Source organism: Hyperoodon ampullatus (assembly GCF_949752795.1).
Source record: "Hyperoodon ampullatus genome assembly, chromosome: X".
NCBI classification, from domain to species: Eukaryota; Metazoa; Chordata; class Mammalia; order Artiodactyla; family Ziphiidae; genus Hyperoodon; species Hyperoodon ampullatus.
This window is the reverse complement of record NC_136913.1, coordinates 22,415,705-22,438,931: the sequence shown is the minus strand read 5'-3', so window position 1 is coordinate 22,438,931 and position 23,227 is coordinate 22,415,705. Positions and strand designations below refer to the sequence as shown.

Below are 23,227 nucleotides of genomic sequence, written 5' to 3'. Positions count from 1 at the left end.
AAATGTATTTTAAAAAGATCATATAGTGATTTTTAAAAAAGACATGAACAAGATGTTCAATAGTTATTAACAATAGCAAAAATAAATAATGTAATAATCAAGCAAAAATTTTAATTAAAGATGTAGCAGTGAAATATAAGATTAACATAATGATTTTTAAGGTTAATACAGAAATGTGGGAAAATTTGTATATGTTAAGTGAAAAGAACTCTCAAAATAATATACACTGTAATTGCTACCATGTAAAACTGTTTTAAAGAGTAAGGTAATGTGCAAAAGTGACTAGCATTACTTTAGCATAGGGGTATTAAGAACAAGTTTTAATTCTAAAACTTCCATTTAATGCCATCATTAGATTCTGTTTCATTAAAATTCTTTTTAGTATGAGTTTTGACAACAAAATTTATGTATCACAAAACGGGTAAAATGGTATTTGCAAAATTACCTTCGGAATATGTAAGGATACTCTGTTTAAATGGAAAAAAAGAAATCTCTAACCTAACATCTTGTACTACACAGCACTTTGGGAAACCAAGATTTTCTTTTCAAATTAGGTAAGAAAAAATATTCCCTATTTTCAACAACTAAGACTATCCATAAAGAGAAACTATTTATATAGTTTAACAAAAAAAAACCACAAGTGCTTTGAATATACAGAAAGTGCTGGCACCACCTTAATTCTAAATAACAACGTCTAAAAACGCCTCCTGATTATAAGTACCCCTAAGGGTCACCTTCTGTAAAGTTACACAAACACACGCTCTCTGTCTAAGCTTACAGGCCTGCCCCCCAAACAACTGTAACTTAGGACAACTATGAAGAAGGCAAAACTCCCAAGTCCCTGAAACATCAATTGCATCACTCCATAGAACCTCTGGACACGAGGTTTCCGTGAGGAACGGAGAGAGAAGGCCCCAACTGCAGACAGGGTAGTGTCAGTGGCTGGGCGAGGAAGAGTGGTATGCTAATGCACAGTCTGTGAGATAGTTGTTAAGCAGCTTTCATCACTAGCTAGAATTTATTTCAATTGCAAGGATGAGGTGGGTTTTCAACTATCTGAAGGAGGAGAAAAACACATGGCAACAGCTGGATTCAGCAATAAATGCTACATTTACCTTGTTAATTTCAAACCGGCTCACTGGGACACTGCCATTTAGCACATTTTCTCCAATTTCTATTAACCTCTTCTGAATGTTTTCCACTATAGTGTCCCGGCTTTGATCTGAAAGAATCTGGCCAATGACAAAGCTGCAGAAAAAGAGATGGATTGATTTTTTAGTATCATACTTTATTAATAAAGGAGAGAAAGGAAGATAAATGCCATTAGACTAACATGTGGACAAGAGCCATACTAAAAGCTAACATGACAGTTAATGTCCAAAAGCCCATTACTATTTGTTTTCTAACATTAACTCTGTCAAAGGTCTATCAACCTTGGAACATCAGGTTTGCCCTTAAACACACAGACCAGCCCCCCCCACCCCCTTTTTTAACGTGGCAGCTAAGGCTTCCCATTGCGTGTGTACAGAGAGCGGTATGAGGTCCATCATATTTTTATGCAATTACAAACATTCACAAGCAGTTGTGTTCTACTCTTAGGAGAAATTTGAGAAGACAAATATTTCACTTTCCTCATAAAGCACCAAGATATTATCTCTGCCCGAGATGACTACAAGCTAGGAAAGTAGGAATATAAAGTTCTTTATGCAAATTTTTTAAAACTCAAAGATTCCAAAGTTTTCTTTCTTCAGCTTTATTATATTTTTCAGTGTTCTCTAACTGTATTGCTATGCCTCAAAAACTTCATGTTATTCTATCAGACCCCCAAAAAAAAGAAAAAAAGAAAAAGAAAAGGAGTAAGGAAGCCAATATTTTATCCATTTCTGAGAAAATGCAGAGCGAGGGTTTGACAGCTGCATTATAATTTGTCAGAAAAAGAACCCTGACAAAAACATTTGTATAGCTTTAATTACTAATACATTTCTAACTCAGAGAAATTTACTTCTATTATGATGCATCTTTTCTTAGAAAACACAAAGCTGAAGAGAACACTCTAATCGACAGTCTATACAAAGTAGTTTCATCTTTGAGTACATTTGGGGGCAATGAAGCATTTCAAACTATATTTCATAAAAGGCTAACAGTGACCCATACTCAGATGATCAACTTTGCCTAATCAAGAGTAGTTTTGCAGAAGCAACAAATGCTCAATCTCCCAACTTGAAAGCAAGAGGAAGACTGGAAAACAAGTAAAAAATGCTGACATTCAGCAATACTAAAATTAATTTAAAATTTCACTTTAAAGAAAAAAGTCCTTCTATTTTCACAACTGTTCAGGTTCACAAAAACAGGAATTATCTGGAAAGATGGTACATAAACTACCTAAGGATTCGTCTTTTTTAAAATGGGTGCTTTATAAATTAATGTGACCCTAAAAACAAACAAATAGGTCTTATTATCACAACCTTCAGTCCCAGATATAAAACTAAGGGGTCAGTCATGACATTTATTATTTCTGAGGTACATACAGTATTTGAGAACTAGCTCTTAAATTCACCTGAGATTAGTAAGAATCTTTACACACAAATGATATGGGCGGGAACAAACTCTCACTACATGGCCCACTTTGAATCCCAGAACATTTTAAGCCACAACACGGGGACACCTTAACAGTTATGGCCCTAAGGAGGCGCTGGGAACGTTCAGGAGCACAACACACACATTCTAAAAGAAACAGTAAAGCAAAACAAAACAAAAACAAGCCAACATCGATGAACCCAACTCTGTAAGCATCTAAAATGTGAAGGCTTACCCTCACCATGAGTTAAAACTCGTAAGATGCATCTTATAGCAAGCATTTCTTACTGAGCAAGTTTGGCTTTTTCTAAGTTTTAACCCATCTGTAAAATTCCACTCCAAATCAGTAAGAACTGTTAATATGCAATGATAACAATAACAAAAAAGAAGTGTCCTTGTGCTTGGCAGAATCAAAAGTGTTCTCCACACCGCTAATGCTTCAATTTTTTTAAAAACAAACAACAAAAGCAAAAATGAAAACTGAACTCACTTTCCAGTGTCTTTAGCAAGATCACACCAATCTCTTCTAACTATATCTAATCCTTTCACCTCCTGTTTGGTGACGTAATTCCCATCCGATGTTGGCTCAACAACCAGAGCAGCGTACTTCTTTTTCTTCAGCAGTAGCAAGGACTTGAAAATACCATCAATGTCTATTTCAAGTAGTTTATACAACTTATTTACTTCACTTTTCACCTGTGAAAATTTCAACCATTAATGCTAGCTTCTCAAACATGTAATAGGGAGAAGATGAACATGCTGCAAATTCCCAAGAGTTCATCTAAACAAAACTAGAAGTCACATAAGACTAGAAGGCATTTATTCAGGTTATATAGAACACAATATTATGTTTGGTATGATGCAAGAACTCTGAAAAAGCACAGGGACAAAAACAGATAAAAAGATAAAGAGACAATAATATAACTGTATCATCCCACTCAACCAAAGGACAAAATTGGCAGTGTCAGCCCCAGGAAATTTATGAAGATTATGAAATACTCTGTTTCGAATCTAAAAACGAAATGCATAAGTACTTACCTTCAAACTACTAAATTAGAGATTAGATAGTCCAACAACTAGATACATGGCCAGTAAAACTATGACTATTAAAATAATGTCTAAGATCTCCCTGTACCTCCCATAGCACCCTGACTTTAAGCAAATAACTACCTGCTGAACAAATAAATGAAACAGCCACCTGCTCTTTACTGATAGGGTCATGGCACAGACCATCACCTCTAGGGAAAATGCACATTTCAAGGTCCAATGAGTACAATATGCCAAGCTTGCTCTTAAGTAAAGACTACAGTTCAAATTTCAAGCATTTTAGGGGGGAAAGGCAGGAAGCTGTTAGCTTGTAAGATGGTACCTTAGTTTTAGTTTATTGGGACAATATCTTAACGTAGCAAGTGCTCAAAAAGCACTTGCTAATTGTGAACTGCAATGAGGAGGCTACAAATGATTACTTTTAAATGTCCCTTTGACTTTTCAAATATATTTTAAGTACTCCTGTAAAAATTATAGATATATGTATATATGTTGGTAGGAACTTATCCATATCTATCACTGTATAAAATGCATCTCAACACTACTAGAGACATAATTCTCCTTATGAATGACAATGTGATAGGTACTAATGTGGTCACATCTTAAACTTACTAAACTTAGACTGTTTTCAAAGGTATAACATTTCCATCACTTAAGGAAAAACCAATTTCCTTTGAATTTTGCCCTCAAAACAAACAACTGGAGTAGAGGTTAAGAAATATAACAGAGCATGAAGAATCGAAGGCACTAAGTTTATTATTATTTTCAGAAGGACACAGATGTACAGAAACTGGAATTTATGAAGTTCCATGTTAGAAACAAAAGCAGGTTAAAACAGATAATTTTATAAAATTATCTCACCTTGTTTCCCAACTTAAACACTTCTTCCAGATTGGTGCTATTGGTGTTGATCATAATTGAATCTGTATCTCCATAAATAACTTCAAGATTCATCTAATGAAAAGCAAGTATCATAAAAGTTAACAACAAAAACACTGTGACCATCACGCACCCAGTGAAACTCAAGATTTTCCATACTATAGAAACTACAGGTTCCGGATGATTTTTCAAGAGTTTACGTTTCTTCTTACCCATATTGTCACTGCACAGTCAAAGACTAAGCCCCAATAAACCAGAAAGGCAAGCACTGCCACATTAAGAAAATCTCCCTAATTTTCTTATAACAGAGAGTGGAGTAGCAGGGGAAGTATCTAGTTTCAAAAAGATAAGAGACTAGGAAAGGGGGGTCTATATTTACCCACTGTCCCACATGCTCAGTGGTCATGGCAATTTATGAAGCAGAAACAAAATGGGTTTTTTCAATTCAGGGGCACAAATCCATATTAAATTCTTAACAGTTTCAAACAGTATTTAGTAGAATATGAAGTGTCAAAAAAATCAATCATAACAAACAACACTAGAGCACGTACAGTATAAAGGCCTGGAAGTAAGCTCTAATTAGCACTGTTACTAATTTGCTAGAAACACTCACATACAGGCTTCAAGCAGTGGCTAGATCATATCAGTGTTAGTAAAAGAAAAAGGCTATAATCCATTAGGAGGGATTATGAACATAAACTAGGCATCCTAAGAAGCCATTTCCACTCTGGGTTACAATTTTCCTTGAATACAAAAACGTCACCAGGTATGATATCTAAGAATCGCTGTATGATAAAAATGCTCAGCATTACCTTCTGTACCATCTCTTTCGTATGCATCAAAATCTAAATGAAATAAAAAAGTCAAGATTAATGCATTATATAATTACAAAAACCTCAATATATGCTGACAGAGATAGGTAACCCAATGATTTGTCATTCCCATATATTTTTAAAGCTCTTGATGGTTTTCTAACTACGACCCTCAAAACAACATCATCAACGTAATCTAAAAATCAGTTTGCCTCTACACTGACTCTCAGGCAGAGATACGTGAGCAGATTTGCTGTAAAGATCTATGTAAGATCTATGTAAGCAGATCTACATAAAGATCTATCTTTAATAAATATGAATAAAATATCCTGTTACAATATGGCATAAAGGCAAACTCTTCTTGCTATTAATATTTAAATGGAACTACATGGCTAAAAAAAAGCTTGACCAAGCATTTCAAATCCAGCAATTCTTACGGTATTCAGGATCTTAATTTAAAAAGTTAAAAAAATATATGTAGATCTTTACTATACATCCCTGGAGCTAGTACAGTGCCCAGTGCAAAGGTGGGGCTCAATAAACATTCAGTAAATAAAGACAAACATATATAGTAGATAGTATCTGTAGATAGGTCTGTCCCCAGGCCTATGCGGCTGTAAGACTAGAGGCATACAGGTTATAATGTAGCTGTAAATAAAAACAGACATAAATTATCTTGGACTAGATCAGAAGTAAAACATATTTTACAAATGAAGGCCTCTTCAAAAGAGTAATACAACATCCTCAGCACTCATTATATGTGTGTATGTGTAAAATATATGGGAAAGATGCTCTGCTATGAGCATCTCGTGCATTTCTTCATTTCATTCTCTAAGGGCCCCAAGACAGCCACTATTAATACCGTTATTTGTTAGATGCAAAAAGCAAAGAGAAGAGAACTAATTTCTCCTAGTAAGTGACAGAGCAAAGATACGAACCCAGGCACTCTGACTCCAGAGCGTGGGGCCTGAGTCACTGCATGCTATTGTTTCTAGACAAGCATCCATCTTTCAAGGCATCAATCTAAACCAGAAGTCACTCTTCCAATGACCCAGATAGAAGATTTACTTCATTTATATTTCTTTTTCCTACCTCCAAGCCTTTCTTGTCAACTAAGCTCAAACGTCATGGTGTTGTTTCTGTCCTTCTTGTCCTTTATATTACAGATCCCTGTAAATCCTGGCCTTTGAGTATCTTTTATATCTACCCCTTACGTTCCATTTCCATTGCCTGCCTCCTCTGTAGTACTGTCTCCTAATGTTGTGCATGAGTTCAGTGTCATATGTTCTTGGGAAAGGAAGACCTTCCCCTGCCCTGGGGGTGGTGAATACTGATCAGGCTAACCAATGGTTTCCATAGTGGCTGTACAGTGGAATCACCCGGGGATCTTTTAAAAAAATGCCAAGAGCTGGCCCCAGCAATTTTTTTTTAAACAGCTCTCAAGATTATTCTTATGTTGTAGGCAGGGTTAAGGACCACTGGACTAAGATAATCATGGTAATCCCAATCTTTCTTTTAAGATTTTTTTGTTTTGATGTGGACCATTTTTTTTAAGTCTTTATTGAATTTGTTACAATATTGCTTCTGTTTTATGTTCTGGCCTTTTGGCCGCAAGGCATGTGGGATCTTAGCTCCCCAACCAGGGATTGAACTTGCACCCCTGCACTGGAAGGCGGAGTCCCAACCACTGGACTGCCAGGGAAGTCCCTGGAAACAGTTTTTAGCTGACAGTTTGTCTCCTACCCAACTAGACCACAAGCTCCTGGAGGTCAGAGCACATGTTTGCGCTTCACATCTAACAGGCACTCGAAAATCTGTTGGCTAGTTGACTGATAGGTCTCGTAGTAATCCCAGTCACTCTTCTACTAGACACTAAAATCCAGTTAACTCATAAAACACATTCACTCTCTTCCACTTCATCTTCATTTCTTAACATATAAATTACAGGGAAATGCACTGTGGGAGAATACCTGACAATTCCTTCGGGAAAAGGGCAATAATGTGATCAACCCAAGTCAAGTTAATCACAGTGAGGACAAAACTACTGATCATGAGTTCTCTTCACCCTGTGCCCCTTCCACCTTGCTAGGCTTGGCTTTCCTCATCACAACGGCAACCGCACCAGGTAAGCACTCCCTGCTAAGTACACCACCTCAGGAGCAATCTGTCAACCTTTGACTCCAATTCCATATATGCACTAACGGATTTCTTCTGCTCTCCTTTTGCACTGTGAACCAAACCTACTATGTCATCCCTGAGTGCACCTCCAACATGAAGTGGCAACGTTCACCTTTCAGATCCACCACCCACCCTCATGCTGTCCTTCCACCAACTCACAACCATTTCCACAAACAATCTGAGGGCTGCTACTAAAATGAGTTCCCCTTTGGTGGCAGAAACCTCTCAGTGGATGCTTTGCAAAAAATGATAGAAAACTAAGCAAACTATAAAGACTATACATACCGCAACTGCTTTTTTCACCTAATACTTTATTTTAGAGATTATTCCATACCCACACACAAAGAGCTGCCTTATTCTTTTTTTAACGACTACATAGTATTCCATTGTATGACTCAAGCATGATTTAACTAGTGCTCTATTAATGAACGTAGGTGGTTCCTAATCCTTACCTTCATAAACACACTTTAATAAATAATCCTTATATACATGTAATTTGCCAATCTGCCAGTAATGAGATAAACTCCTACAAGACGGCTTATTGGATCAAAGGTTGTGTGTTTTTACATTTTTGATGAATATAGCCAAACAGGTCTCCAAAGAGGTTGTACCAACTTCTGACAATACTTTTAACCACCATTTTTCCTGTGGGTTACCAAACTCTTATTATCTAGCAGAGGCCCTGGTACATGGTAACTATTAATGAATATTTGTAGAATGCTGAATGAATAATCCTGATGAGTAGGCGCTATTATAAACCCCATTTTACAGATGAGGAAAACTAGGCTCTACGATTTTGCCCAAAGTAACAGAGCTAATCAACAGCTTGATCTGGAAGCTGGACCTTATGTCTCATTTTTTTTCATTGTGTCTCACTGCCTTGTTAAAAGGCCCATACCACATGAATGTTCTGGAAGCCAACAATCAAAAACTTATACATTACAGATATTTTCCCCATTAAGGAAATGCATTAAAAAAAAAAACCCACAGGTATCCTGAAAGGTCTACTGGACACAAGGTACAGTGATTACAAGATAACCGTTCGTAAGTTCACTTCAAAGTGACAAGCTTAATATTAAAGCTACCCATTCTGACAGAAAATCACTTTCTAAGTGCCAGCAGCTAGAACACAGGGCTATAAAGGCTTGCTAAATTCATTAATAAGGCAGTCTGCAGTTATCTGATTTCACAGCAACACCTGCATATTTATCTACTCATTACCAATTGGATGATGGAATTTTTTCAAGCACATTTCAAAAATCTGCCAACTTCAAGTGTAAAAAAATAAACTTTGTGGTTAATTTTTCCCTTAACAAAGTACAGCTGTTGAGAATAATTGTTCAAGATCTTACCCTGTAATGTCAACTGCAGCAGAACAAAGAGTATTTAATTAGCAAATCTATCCAGTAATTCAACACCTATTATATAAAATGCCTTCGTGATTTTATTCAGGATAATTTGCTAAGAGGGTTATTACTGACATTCAGATGGAATTTAAAATTCCTACGCAAGTCGAGTCATAATAGCAGTAATGATCTCCCCAATCAGGAGATTCGGTGTCACACAAGGCTCTTGCAATGCAGCAGCCGATTTCCTGACTTCTTAATTCCTGGGCTCAGCTCAGCGAGAGCCCTTCATGCCGGCATTTCAGTCAGCAATACATCTTTAATGGGACGCTATTAAAATAACTAGAACAAAAATGACTTTTTTTTTGGTTAAGAAGAATGACAGCACTGCCATCATATCAATCATTGCAGGCTTTGCAGAGCAGTGCCGTTGGGGGAAAAGAGGAGGGGGAAACAGGAAAGGAGTGGGGCTGGGGGTGGGGAGAGCAGTCATTAAAATAACACGAAAAGGTGTTTTAGCCCCAGTCTGAGCCTCTGAAGACTGGGGAAGGATGGTGGGGACTAAAAAGGAAATGTGAAGTGTATTTCAAAAAATTGCTTCCTAAAGAAAATGTGTTCAGGAACACACCCATGATGCGGTTTACTAAGCACAAAGCGTGTTTGTCGCGCCAGGATAAACAACAGCAGCCACCTAACACCAACTACGACTGAGGTGTGTGGTTACAGGTTCTCCTAACAAGGCCAGGGTCTTTATTTTTTGTTAGAACAGAATACTAGTGTCTTGCCATGCATACACTCAAAGGTTATAAAATGATTTTAGATGGTATTACAGACTAAAACAGTGCCTTTTTTTTTTTTTTTGGCTCTGTTGGGTCTTCGTTGCTGTGCGCAGGCTTTCTCTAGTTGCAGCGAGCGGGGGCTACTCTTTGTTGCGGTGCGCAGGCTTCTCATTGTGGTGTCTTCCCTTGTCGCAGAGCACGGGCTCTAGGCGCACAGGCTTCAATAGCTGTGGCACGTGGGCTCAGTAGTTGTGTGGCTCGCGGGCTCTAGAGCACAGGCTCAGTAGTTGTGGTGCACGGGCTTAGTTGCTCCGTGGCATGTGGGATCTTCCCCGACCAGGGATGGAACCCGTGTCCCCTGCATTGGCAGGCGAATTCTTAACCACTGCGCCACCAGGGAAGTCCCAAACGGTACTTATTAATATTAAATGAGAGAGAAAACACCAACTTCCCACAGTTAAAAAAAATATAAAATTTCAAGCTCTTACTCCAAAAGCATACGTCTATTATAGTAATATCTACTAAGAAGAAACCCACTTTGATATCTGATGCAGAAACTAAACAAAATGGGAATCTTCTAAGATAAGCAAATTCTGGGTTAAGGTCAAATTTGAAACAAATAACGCACGAACAGAATGACAAGTGAAATCTCAAATGGCTTTAGGATTCTTCTGTTACTGATGACATAAAATTAGAAATAAACTGGAAACTTTTTGTAATACATTAGCATAATAGGGGTAGCAAAATGAATGGTTTTGAAGGATGGGGAAGCGAAAAGTAGAAGAAATATAAATATTATGATATTTGGTAATCCAACCATTATCTAAGCTTTCCCTATTCCCGGTTTCAGCAGTTTCCAAGCAGGACTCGGTGATACTCAGTTCTCCTGCTTGGCAAACATCTTTTATTTCATCTTCATTATATTAGATTGCCTTTTTCCTATTTTCCTATTCTGTTATTCTTAGATGTGTGTCTTCTCTCTAAGATGCTCAGGGAGCAAGGGCTATGGATTTAATAAGCACCCTACTTTCTGTCTCCACCATTCCCATGACACTGGGCTCTCTACTGCCTTTAAACCTTAGCTTTACCTTCTTTAAAACTGCGTTAATACTACCACCTAGTCCCCAGAGCTAGGTGGTAATAAAAAGAACTGTATGCTGAAAACATGCTGTACAAAGATAAAACGTTATACAAATATAAGTTCAAAAAATTAAAAAGTCAGGGGTCTGAAATCTGAGTACTGGTTTAAAACTGCCAATTACTAGGTAAGTGATTTGCGAACAAGTTGGTTTCCCCCTCTAGGTCTTAGCATTCTCATTTATAAAATTAAGAGGTTGGGATTCCTCCCAGATCTAAAAATCTAGAATCCAAGTTTGACAAGTAGCAATATCTCTTCCTTATATCTGGCTGCTTTGACTTTGTAGCACATTCATTTCTTTAGTGTTATGAAAAGGAGGCACTAATATATCCAACAAAGATAACTATCATTATAAGACTGCATTGCCATATTCTAGGGTGCTTTTGAAGGCCACGTGGTCGTAAAATAACTAGAAATACATAAGCTCTCACGAGTTGTCTGCATATAACTTTATGCACTTCATTTAAGTGGGTGGGCACATTTACAGTATATAAAACATCTGACACCTTGTCCTGAGATCCCCCTGCTCCCCTGCCCCAGGAGAATACATGAACATCTGTACACACACACACACACACACACACACACACACACACGCCAATGTTTCTCATCCTCAGCACTACTGACATTTAGGCTGGATAATTCTTTGTCATGGGAGGCTGGCCCTGGCCTCTACCCACTAGATGCCAGTAGTATGCATGCACATGCATATGTGTGCACAGACACACACATACACTCTTCAGTTTTGACCAAAATTTTCTCCAGATATTGCCAAATGATTCCTGAGGAGCATAACTGCCCCTGGCTGAGAATCAGTGACATTATACTGATAACTCAACATTTTCTCTCTCCAGGCCCATATTCAATTGTCTGTTCCACAAGCATTCATTCTAAATCCCAACCGTCTCCTCCAAACCTTCACCAGCTCCAAACATAATAAATGGCCCCTCCAACTAAAACATGAAGTTCCTTTATTTTACAAGGAACTTCACACCACCAGAAAAGCCTCTCTGGCCTCCCCAATCCAATGATACTAATGAGAATGTTAGTCCAATGTAGCCCCCAAATTATTCTGTGTAAACCACAGCATACAACTCTATTAGAAAAGGTAAGATTAAGAAACTATAAGCAGGGGCTTCCCTGGTGGCGCAGTGGTTGAGAATCTGCCTGCCAATGCAGGGGACACGGGTTCGAGCCCTGGTCTGGGAAGATCCCACATGCCGCGGAGCAACTGGGCCCATGAGCCACAACTACTGAGCCTGCGCGGCTGGAGCCTGTGCTCCGCAACGAGAGAGGCCGCGACAGTGGGAGGCCCGCGCACCGTGATGAAGAGTGGCCCCCGCTTGCCGCAACTAGAGAAAGCCCTCGCACAGAAACGAAGACCCAACACAGCCAAAAATCAATCAATCAATCAATCAATTTATTTAAAAAATAAAAAGAAACTGTAAGCAAATTATAAGCAGAGATCATGTCTTTGCCATTAAACCTAACTCAATGCCTGGCATGTAGCAGTAATTCAATGCATATTTATTTCTTAGGCTCTAGTAAAAGGAGGCAAACCCAAGTGGTCCAGCGTGAGAAGAAGAAAAGAAGCAAAGCCATGGATTGATAAATGCATCTCCACAACAACAGGACCCTAAAGCTGGTTATATAGAAAGCAGCTATTAAACCCACACACAGCACACATTTAAATGCTAGCTCTTTCCATGCAAGAAATGAATAAGTAAATCAGTTTTAATCCCACCTTCAAATACAATGCATGTTAAATAAACAAATATTCACTCAAGAGAAATGATTTTCTACCCCAGTGATAAAGGCCCGTTAATTATAAACTTGACTGAAACAGTGTACGTCTCCCATACAACTCGTTTCCAGATAAACTGATTTTGTTTTAAATCCTTAATTTACAACATAACCTTCTGATAGCTCATGTGTAAGGAATATAAAACACGTTGACTAAACAAAGCTTTCTGAAAGGTTTCCCCTACCCAACAGACACATTTAATGATATTTATGAGTATCTTTCAATTACTGCCCTAAAATCTGACAGGGCCCTAATTTTGATCTAAAAACTTAAAAAACCACAAACTACGGTGCTGAATATGTGAAATGAAAACTGAACTTCTCCCTTGTCTTCTAATTTCTTGCCCCAAAATATTTACTCATCTTGTGGATTTTTAAAAATCCACTTTACATTCTGACTTTTAAAAAACTGTTTTCACCTTCAAAGAAACCTTCCTTTCACAACATTCTTATACTCTATTCCTCCTCCACTCCAACTTCCAGTCTAGAAACTCACGTCTTATATGTTTCACTTGCATATATGTGCATTATTGCCATACGTGGGATTATACCTGACACAGGAGCCTGGAGAGCTTGTAGAGCTGGCTTTAAAGCAAACTTGAGCCAAATCTACTCACAGACACAAGAGTTCAAGTACGAGCCTACATTCTTAAATATTAAATTCTCAGGGGGAGAAAAAAAATCCCTCAGACAACAAGATTGAAACTAGAGCAGGAGATATTAACCTAAGGTCAAAAAATCTGAAAATCCCAAAACTGTAAGGAGAAATTTGAATGTGTGCCTATATGCATTCTTCTAGGAAAAGGGTCCATGTGTTTCATCAATTTTGAAATTTCGATTCATTTAAGTATAAGTATCACTGAAGATGTTCCAATTAGCCATAAAAATAGAGCTTTCCAATTTCCTGGAATTCACGTAATGTCCATGAGACTAGAAAAACCCCACCCAAAGGTCTTGCCTCTTGCTTTGGAGCTGGGTATTTTCGGCCCCTTCAATGTATTTCCCTCACAGAAAAACACAGACATGTCAAAAGGCACCAAGATTTGGTTCCCTGATTGACTCCTCACATAACTCATCTGGGGGGCTAATGAAGACACGGCCAAACTACGTCCGCCCTGTAGTGAACATCGGCACTCAGGCAAGTTTCGCACAACCTGATGAAAATTGACTCAAAGTGTCTTACTCCAGTAATCACTTAGACGGAATGAATTTTACATTAGTGGGATCAAGCATGCACCAAGCCTCAGTGGAAATGAAAAGGGCTTATAGTAATAGGATTTATAAATCCACCCATTAGGTTAATGGCTAAATGATTTACATGTAACTTTCTCCCCCACCCCGCCCTCCCTCACCCTTTAACTCAGTAAAAACTATGCTTGGCATTTTCCACTGCAGTGCCATACACAAAGGAAATAGCCTTTCTATTTTGGGACATTCTAATTTCTAATAATGGCTTGGGTAGCTACCATTAACTCTTTCAAAGCACAAATAATTGACTAATAAAATTAAGTATTCTATAAGGCCTGAAAGTGCTTAATTGATCATAATTGTCTATTTGAGAAGAAGGCGTCAGGCTGGCTACGCTCAGATAATGAAGTTGGGCAATTCTGAAGCACTGCAATCAAGATAATACTTATGGCTAAAAAGGACATTAGCATTTTCCAGAATCTGCAACATTTTCTTTATAACTGAGGCCACGAGAAAATGTGACTAGCAAACTCTGAGCTCCCGGCCCCCACAAATATCAGATTTCACAGGATGCCACTCATCATTACTAAGCACCTGGCCTGAAGCTCAGCCGTGGAAGAGGACCTAGCTGGTGGTCCAGAGGAAAACCTCAAGCTGCAGAGTGACCAAGGCGCTGCTGTCATCATTTTGATGGAAGCATTGTTGATTTCCAGAAAGCTCAAGATTGGTGTGTGACAAGATAGTCATGGGGCTGTCCTTCATTATTCTCTGCCTCAAGAGGAGGGAGAGCTTTTTAAGCTCAATACCTGGGGGGGACAGAGGGATGGGACGACTCCATTGCTCAGTCCCAAGGCTTAACACTGAATTCTGTTCTATAATGACCATACTTTCTACATGCCCTCCCACAGCAACTCTATTGCTTAGAAAATGGTGTCCCGTGCCCACCCTCTTTTTATTAGAAGTTCAGAAAACAGATTCTAGGAGCTAGCTATGATTAAAATATGGAGGGCTCCCACTACAAAGAAAAATCTTTCAGAAAGATGGTCCCGTTCTGGGGAAATGTGATTGTGTCCACCTGTCCAGAGATACATGCATTGCACACATACTCAGGCATGCCTCCAGAATGTCTCTCTACATTTAAGGATCAATCAAATAATGTGTTCCCGTTTATCAAACACTTTTTCTCCTGTCCCATCATCCTCTATGCTTTCTTTGGGAAGAACTCAGAAAATTTTGAAAGAAAGATAAATACCAAGTTGAGAAAAGTCATTTAGGATGGAGATGCAGAATATGGAGAGGACAAAATATCAACATATAAGCTATAAAAGATGTGGCTCATCACTGCTATGAAAAAAAACATCCCCTTTACTTCTGAACTTCATTTGCATTTCTACTCTCTAATCTGGCCAAGGCTCAAGAATCTGATATGAATTCTAGGAAGCCCTGTTATTTTCTTTTTGCCTAGAACCTCAAAAAAGAAGTTATCATTCACTCATCAACAAGTATTTCCTGAGCTGTTCTTATGTGCTAGGTAAAAGGAACACAAAGGTGAGTGATTCAGACATGATCCCTTCCCTCTAGAGCATGTAATATCTAGTGGAGAGAACCAAATAGGCAACTGAAAAAAATACTATACGCATTACATAATAGGGGCCTTTGGGGTGGGAGTTAGAGAAAATTCATGAAAGCAGATTGTCAATAAGGGGAAGGTGAGCTACAGGGAATAACAGGATAAGGGGGACAGGGGAACAGTGTGAAGATCCAAAGGACAGAGGGGAAACTCAATGGTGACTGAAGAAAATTAAGCTTTCAAAAAAATTTTTTTAAGTTTTTGTTTGTTTGTTTTTTGCAACAAGAAGAAAATGAAAAGTATGGCTGAGGCTAGAATGCTTGGGAGAGTTGGGAGAGGGCAGGAAAGAGGCCCAACCGTGAAGGGCCTCATAAGCCACAGTAAGGACTTTTAAGGAGGGACAGAATCAGACTGATAGTTTAAAGAGGTCTCTCTGGCTATATAACTTGTGGAGAATACCTGTGGAGGAGTGGGGGCAGGGGCAGCATCCAGGAAGAAGGAATGAGGCTTGAATAACAATAGTCATTACACTGGAGAGAGAGAGAGAGTCACGGGTATTTAGGGAGTGGAATCTACAAAACTGGGCAACTGGCTGGATTGGGGGCACGAGGAAGAGACAGGAGTCAGGGATGATACCCACATTCCTGGCTTAACAACTGGGGAGGCAGCTACTCACTGAGATAGGGAATCCGGGAAGGGGAGCAGAGGCAGAGCGTTTTGTAGCTGATGAATATGCTATGCCTGGGGACAACTCAGTGGAGGCCACAGGGAGGCAGGTGGAAGCAAGGATGCTCAATAGAGGGGACGTGGCGAGTTTCAGATGCAAGGAATGCAACGCTCAACAGAGATGCAATATATGAATAAATCAAAGCAATGGCAGTGGGCAGACAATAACAGAGCCCATCAGAACAGACGGCACAGTTCATGAGGGGGAAGCAGGAGAAAACGGAGGCGAGGCAAGCTGGCACCCCAACCACAGTAATGGTGCTCCGTGGGTCTCCTGATCCCTCATTCCTCCTCCAGCACCTTCCTTTCCCTCCCATCTATCAAATCTCCGTTCTTTCTGTCACAACTGGCAGGTGTCACACAAACCAGTGGCCACTGGCAAATCTGACGCAGGCTGCCACAGTCAGACAGCGAGGCACCACACGCTGACCTTTAACGAGAACGATCCCAACAGGTGGCTTGCGCCTAACACAAATAATTGTATTAAGCCTCTGAACAAGGTCAAGGGGGGAGCACCTTGCCTTTTCATGAGCAACCAAAGCAGCTACCAGCCGCGGCTCAAGAAACAGCAAGCAAACACCTCTGCGGAGGCTCCCCTCCTTGAGGCGGCGATGGGCTCAACAGGAAGACGGAACATCAATCAATTCACTTCACAAGGAAAGAGCCTCCCATTGCTCCAACATAACCATCCTTTTCCTGCCTCTCTTCTGCACCTGGGAGCGGGGAGGGCTCCTCCCTTATGTCAAGATTGACGCCATTTGTTAGCAGTTCCGGTTCATAGTCAGCCAAGAAAAGAAAAGGAGTGATGGGGGAAGGGTTCCCCTGTTTCCAAATAATATTCTCCACACCCTTTGAGAGAAACTAAGTCATAAGTGATTAATTCAATTGCCTTTGTCACTGATTTGATAACATCAAATATCTCAGCGTTCTCATGGACCTGTGACCTCAAAGCTAGCCACTGTTTTGACAGAACAGACAGCTGTAGCTCGGGGCTGGGAGGAGCCTGCGGAACCTCCTGAAAGAAGAGTGCCTCATCAGGGCCCTCGAAATTCCACTGGGTGGGAAGAAGCCAGGAGCCTGCGACCTGCTGTAGGACCCCATGTGCCAAGCTACAGCCTTTCTCCCTGACCTTTACATACAAAAAAACAAAAACAAAAACCTTTCTTTCCCCTGGAGACAACCTCCTCTCCTCCCACCCTCTTAAACCTTGTGACTGCAGATGGCATGGTTAGGATGAGGCACAAACCACTGGCATGTCGGTCCCCAGATAAAAGAATCCAAGCAGTAGATCAGATTGCTGTCAGCTGCAAACGAGCCAGCACTTCAGCTGCTTCACATTCTTTATTTTTAAATGGCAGGATGGTCTCAAGGGCATGGTGGCCTGTCACATAAGAAGAGAATAACAGATTTTAAAAGACAAAACCAAAACCCTTGAGGGTGCGCAGACTCACCCAAGATTGAGAACTGAACAAGCACTTTAGAAAAGGGCATACAGCAGCAGCCTTTTATAAACCAGTTCTGAGCGTGTTTCTCTTAGTGACTTGGTGGGAGAAAGCTGACTAGAGGACAACAACAATAAAAAAATCTAACTACAGATCAGTTCTTAGTCGATGGGACTAACTGATTAACTGTCCTGCTACTAATTTGGCAAATACTTATGTTCAGAACTCTGAATCCAGAGCATTAAAATATTGGGATGTGCCACCAGTAACAAAGTTACCTACTCAATCAGCCTCCAAAACCAAAAGAGCATGTAAAATTAAATATAAATCAATAAAATTTAAAGAGGATGGTTAGGGAGAACTTACCTATGCAGAATACAAAATGTGTGTTCTTTTTTCCCTATACAACCACCATCACCACCAGATCATTCCTAACTAATTCTTAGAAGCTGAAGACCAACTTGGATTTTGATGTATAAACTGCTTTTGACGATATTCTGTTTTAAACAGATAAACACTTTAAAAAAAAAATGCAAGCCAAAGACACCCTTTTGAGAAACTAAGAAAACAGATGTGGAAGCCATTTGTTTAGATGAAGAGGAATTTTCGCTTTTATAGGAATACAATGATTCATGAAGAGGAAAAAAGTCTGTCATCAAGTTTACTTCAATAGATACTGTTGGGTTGGAGGGAGCTTTCTAAATATGGCATTGCTTTTCTTCACATCTCCTCTCTCCTGAAATATCTCAAACTACCACTAACAAACATTACTTTTATTGTCTTTGTTCTTTTAAATTTTCTGCTTAGTTAATATATCGTGCAGGAGAAAAAAACCACAACGCTGGTACTACAGCATTACATACTTGCTTTTCGTGCTTAGATAGCTGAACAAAATACCTCCTGCTTTAGGGATTTATCGAAAACAAGCTAGCTTGAGATAAAGCATTAGGAATACAAGAACCCTCGACAAGAAGTTTGGAAAGAACAGCTCTCCTTAACCCCAAAGGAGATGAAATTAAAGACTAGTAAAGTCTTTCTAAGAACTTCTGGCAAAGAGGAAAACCTTTCTTGATGTGTCTATTCGATGGAGATGTCAAGACGAACTAAAACAGGAAGAAAAAAAAGGGCATTGCGTTCAACCTGGGCAAATGCGTAAGAAATTTCTCTCCTTCCATCCAGTGCGCCACGCCCACCTGCTTCCATCCTCCCTTCCTTGTCCATCGCCAGCTCCCCTCTCTGTGGGTCTGTCTACAGGCCGCTCTCCATGTTAAGAGGCACAAGCTCTGCAAGGGATGAGGTACTTACCTTCCACGTTCCTCTGCCTCAACAAAAAGACAGGGCAAAAACAGCCAATGATCCTCAGGTTTTTTTTGTTTGATAAACAAACAAACCCCCTCACAATTCCCTACCCCTTAAGATTCTGCTATGATCTCAACAAATAACCACAGGGGGGAAAAATCTCTTTTCTGCAATATCCCCATCTGCCAATATTTTGCCACATTACTTTCTATAATTTATATTTCAAAAACAGATGTTTTAACCCACCCCAAATATAACAACATAATTTAAATTTTTTAATTAATTAATTTATTTATTATTTTTGGCTGCGTTGGGTCTTCGTTGCCGTGCGCGGGCTTTCTCTAGTTGCGGCGAGCAGGGGCTACTCTTCGTTGTGGTGCGTGGGCTTCTCAGTGCAGTGGCTTCTCTTGTGGCGGAGCAAGGGCTCTAGGCATGCGGGCTTCAGTAGTTTGTAGCATGTGGGCTCAGTAGTTGTGGCTCATGGGCTCTAGAGCACAGGCTCAGTAGTTGTGGCTTGCAGTCTCTAGAGGGCAGGCTCAGTAGTTGTGGCGCATGGGCTTAGATGCTCCACGGCATGTGGGATCTTCCCGGACCAGGGCTCGAACCTGTGTCCCCTGCATTGGCAGGCGGGTTCTTAACCACTGAGCCACCGGGGAAGTCCCTAACAATGTAATTTTGAAGATGCATTTTCAACTGCACAAACTTCCTCTATGAGCTATGGCTCAGTCTGTGAACCTCCTTCATGGTCTATAAAATTCTGTATTGGTGTATATGTGAACACTTTTCTGGATAAAGAATCCACAGCTGTCACCCAATTCTCAAATGGGTCACAGCCCCAAAAAGATTAGCCTCCCTTCCAAACTTGGACAGATTTTATGCTTATGGTGAATCAGTGTTAAAACTATAGTAAACAGTTGCCTGGTATATTTCATACCCGTGGCTGTGCTCGATTTACCCAAGATACTGCCAGAGAGGAGTGACTCATTTTGCTGGCTCCAATGCCACTTGTAAACCCTTTACTAAGCAACCTAAAAATGAGTGTCAACCATCAGTCATAGGTGAAGCAAGAAAAAACAAATGAGTCTTAACAAATCCATGACCACTATGATTATAATTACAGAGACAGTGTATGGTTTTGATTAGGAAATTTCAAAGGTTGGTTAGTTCACTGGCTGTCTGTAAGGAATCTTACCCATCATTAACTTCTTTTTTTAAATTAATTAATTAATTTATTATTTTTGGCTGTGTTGGGTCTTTGTTGCTGCGCGAGGGCTTTCTCTAGTTGCGGTGAGCGGGACCTACTCTTCGTTGCGGAGCACGGGCTTCTCATTGCGGTGGCTTCTCTTGCTGCAGCACACGGGCTCTAGGCGTGTGGGCTTCAGTAGTTGTGGCTTGCGGGCTCTAGAGCACAGGCTCAGTAGTTGTGGCACACGGGCTTAGGTGCTCCGCAGCATGTGGGGTCTTCCCAGACTAGGGCTCGAACCCGTATCCCCTGCACTGGCAGGCGGATTCTTAACCACTGTGCCACCAGGGAAGCCGAAAGCTGATTTTTTAAAAATCTGCAAGATTTGCTATTAAGTTGGATGGTAGACATTCTTTTAATGATGCTGATGAGGCTGGCTGGTGGACATTTCAGATCTACCTGGCCCTGCCTACTATCGGGCCACAGAAGCATGACTCTTCCTCCAGCAAAGACAGAGTACTCCTGCTCTCTTGTTATCTCCAGCTCCCATTCCAGTATTTTGAATTCCTCCTCTATTTCTTAATTCTAGTCAACCCTCTTGAACACAAGAGGCCTTCTAATGTCATGTGTCACTCAGAAGACGGAACACTTCATGGTCAAGGTTTCCTAAATATATCCTTGCCTATCTCACTCCACCACTTCTCTTTGCCATCTTAGGAGTAACCCTCCATAAATCCACTAATTCAACAAGCATTTACAATGGGTTGAGCACTGAGGGAAGTATAAAAGGAGTTTCACTGCTCTTAAGGAACTTAAAAGACAAATGTGGTCACCTCCAATCAAGCAGCTTTCCCTTTTCTGACAATGAAAGGAACAGATCTCAAGAGTTGTCGTGCAGGAATATAAAAACAGGATGACTGAGCCAATCGCACCAAGTCCCACACCAATGGACTGATCTATTAAAATCTTCTCTTTGGAGGCCTACCTAAATCTTCAGTTGGGTCCAACTGAGAAGGAGAGAAGGAGCTCAGGGTCCATGCATGGCATGACATTAAAAGGGAGGGAAGGCAGTGCTGATAAAAGAGGAATGGGACAAATGGTTTCTGACAACATCATTTAAATATCCTTGGCCCTACCTATTGCATCTTAAAGAAAAGGAAACCATGAGGTACAAGGGTCCAGGTCAGGGACAGACATAAAGTCTGGAAACCTGAGATCCAATGAGCTTCAGCGGCACACCCAATATGGCCTCTACGGCCTAGCTTTCTCACTTCTTTGCAGTCCAGAGTATCTTTCCTTTCACATTAAGAATCTCACCTCCTCCCCTTCCAGAATCTTTCATCTGTCCCTTCCTACTGGTGCCTTTCTTTCTAACCATTTCCCCTCAATTAAGGGTTACTCATTCACTTGACAAATGGGTATTGACAGTCTGTACTGCTCAAAACATGGTGCTTACCTCTCCTAAGGTACCTAAAATGCAGTCCATGCCCTTGAGGAGCTTGCCATCTACACCCCAGTTATTCACAGTGGTCTCATTTCTTCTTTATCTTTTAGGGCTTGACTCCCCACCCCACCCCCCGACCTCATGTTCAATGTGTACAACCTATGCTGACTTGTAGCTTCATTCTCGGAACGCAACTCGAATGGTTCTTTCAAAGCTCAGTAATCTCTTCTCACCAAAAGTCATGGTCATTGCTTCAGTTAGAGTCTTCAACAATCATCTGGGCAGCTACCCTGATGGAATGAAAAAGCACTTCACTGTGTTCGCTTCATCATGACTACCCTCCACCAGATCCTAATGACAAAGCCCACACACGAACACGCCTCCAGACATTGTCAACTGTCTCACAGTGGCCGAAATCGCCCCCAGGTGAGAATCACTAACCTTTATCAATGGCTCCCTGTGCACATGCTTGAGAAGTGACTGATGTGTCATGAAGCGTACTGATTCCTGACATATGCCTATTGTCAGAGATTATTTAGCGCACAGGATTACGTTATCCAAGAGGGATTTCTCATATTTAGGCAAACTTAACAAGGTCTCCAAATATACCAGGTATCTTGCCTTTGTTCATCCAGTTCCACACTCCACCCTGCTCTGTGGGAGGGAAGGCTGACCTAACAGACTACATCAAAGAGCTTCCTCGTCCCAATTCCACTGGAGTTTGGCTAATGGCGAACACTGCTTGGATCAGGAGGGAAATGAGCACAGGCTATGCCTCTGGCTTTCTCCTGGAGGGGTCAACATCAGGGCTGGCGGAATCCATCCACTTGCGATCAGAAGACCCTCCTCACCCAACTCTCTCTTTGGGGGTTAGGCATCTGTTCCTCCTCTCACTCCTTTTCACCTCAGAGTGTAACATCCCTGCCATTACTAGCCCTGAAGTTCACACAACTGCCTTGTGATTTTACTATATACGCCGTCCACATTTTGGTAAATAATCCCTTTATCAAATCCTCCTATTAATCCCAGTGTCATCTCTTTCCTGCTGGGGCCCTGCAGACTGATACACCAAATACATTTTTTAATTTATCTGAAATGTTAAAAGCAAGCAGTTTTAAAATGTTCCACTCGAAGCTCCATTCTCCTGAAAAGAGGCTCAAAAAAAGCATCACGTCTTGAAAATCTCTAGGCTTTTAAGATGTGTAAAGAAGATTACTGTGAACTTTCTTTATTAAAGAGCAAGCCTGTGATATATCTCTTCTACTGTAACATATTAATTAAAATGCTCAAATTTATATTTCCTTCAGCCCTACCTTATCCCAAAGAGAAAGAAAAATAGTAGAACATTACCTCCACCTCATGGTCTTGACAATTTGGTCAATTATTATATGCTAACTTACATCGTTATTTTTCCATGTACATATTTTACGTCTCTAATTACTCTGTACATTAATGTTAAGGACCAGGACTGTATCTTACATTTGTTTTCCTCACACTTCTTCATTCATGCCTTGCATTAGTTCCTTTAAGAAAGAATATATTCGATAAATATTTGTTGACAGTTGGAAACAGCATCAACAGAAACAGAACAGAAGGAAGCAGGAAAACTAGCCCCAAGAGATGTACTCACTACTTTAGTATTTTCTTATTTGCCTTGCCTTATCAAGAGATTTTGCCACCAGAAGAAAAATAAAAGTTTCACTGTAAGGTGAATGTAAAATTTTAGGAAAACAGCTGTATACCCATCAAGATTATTTTCCACAAGTAGCCAACAAGAAATAGAATTTACAACAGAGACAGGAAGAAGGGTAGGTGG

At 40.3% G+C, this 23,227-nt stretch overlaps 1 protein-coding gene across 4 annotated transcripts in view; it reads right to left on the bottom strand.

Annotated features, from left to right (window-relative positions):
• Positions 1–23,227, bottom strand: part of POLA1 (DNA polymerase alpha 1, catalytic subunit) — a gene marked incomplete at both ends in the record, with an annotated part of 294,126 nt that overhangs the window by 170,579 nt on the left and 100,320 nt on the right. For all 4 annotated transcript variants that reach the window (XM_079728267.1, XM_079728268.1, XM_079728270.1 and 1 more), the window contains 4 exons: positions 1,116–1,248; positions 3,068–3,273; positions 4,486–4,578; positions 5,316–5,348. In XM_079728267.1, coding sequence (XP_079584393.1) covers positions 1,116–1,248; positions 3,068–3,273; positions 4,486–4,578; positions 5,316–5,348 — 465 coding nt within the window. The remainder of the gene's footprint in view (positions 1–1,115; positions 1,249–3,067; positions 3,274–4,485; positions 4,579–5,315; positions 5,349–23,227) is intronic.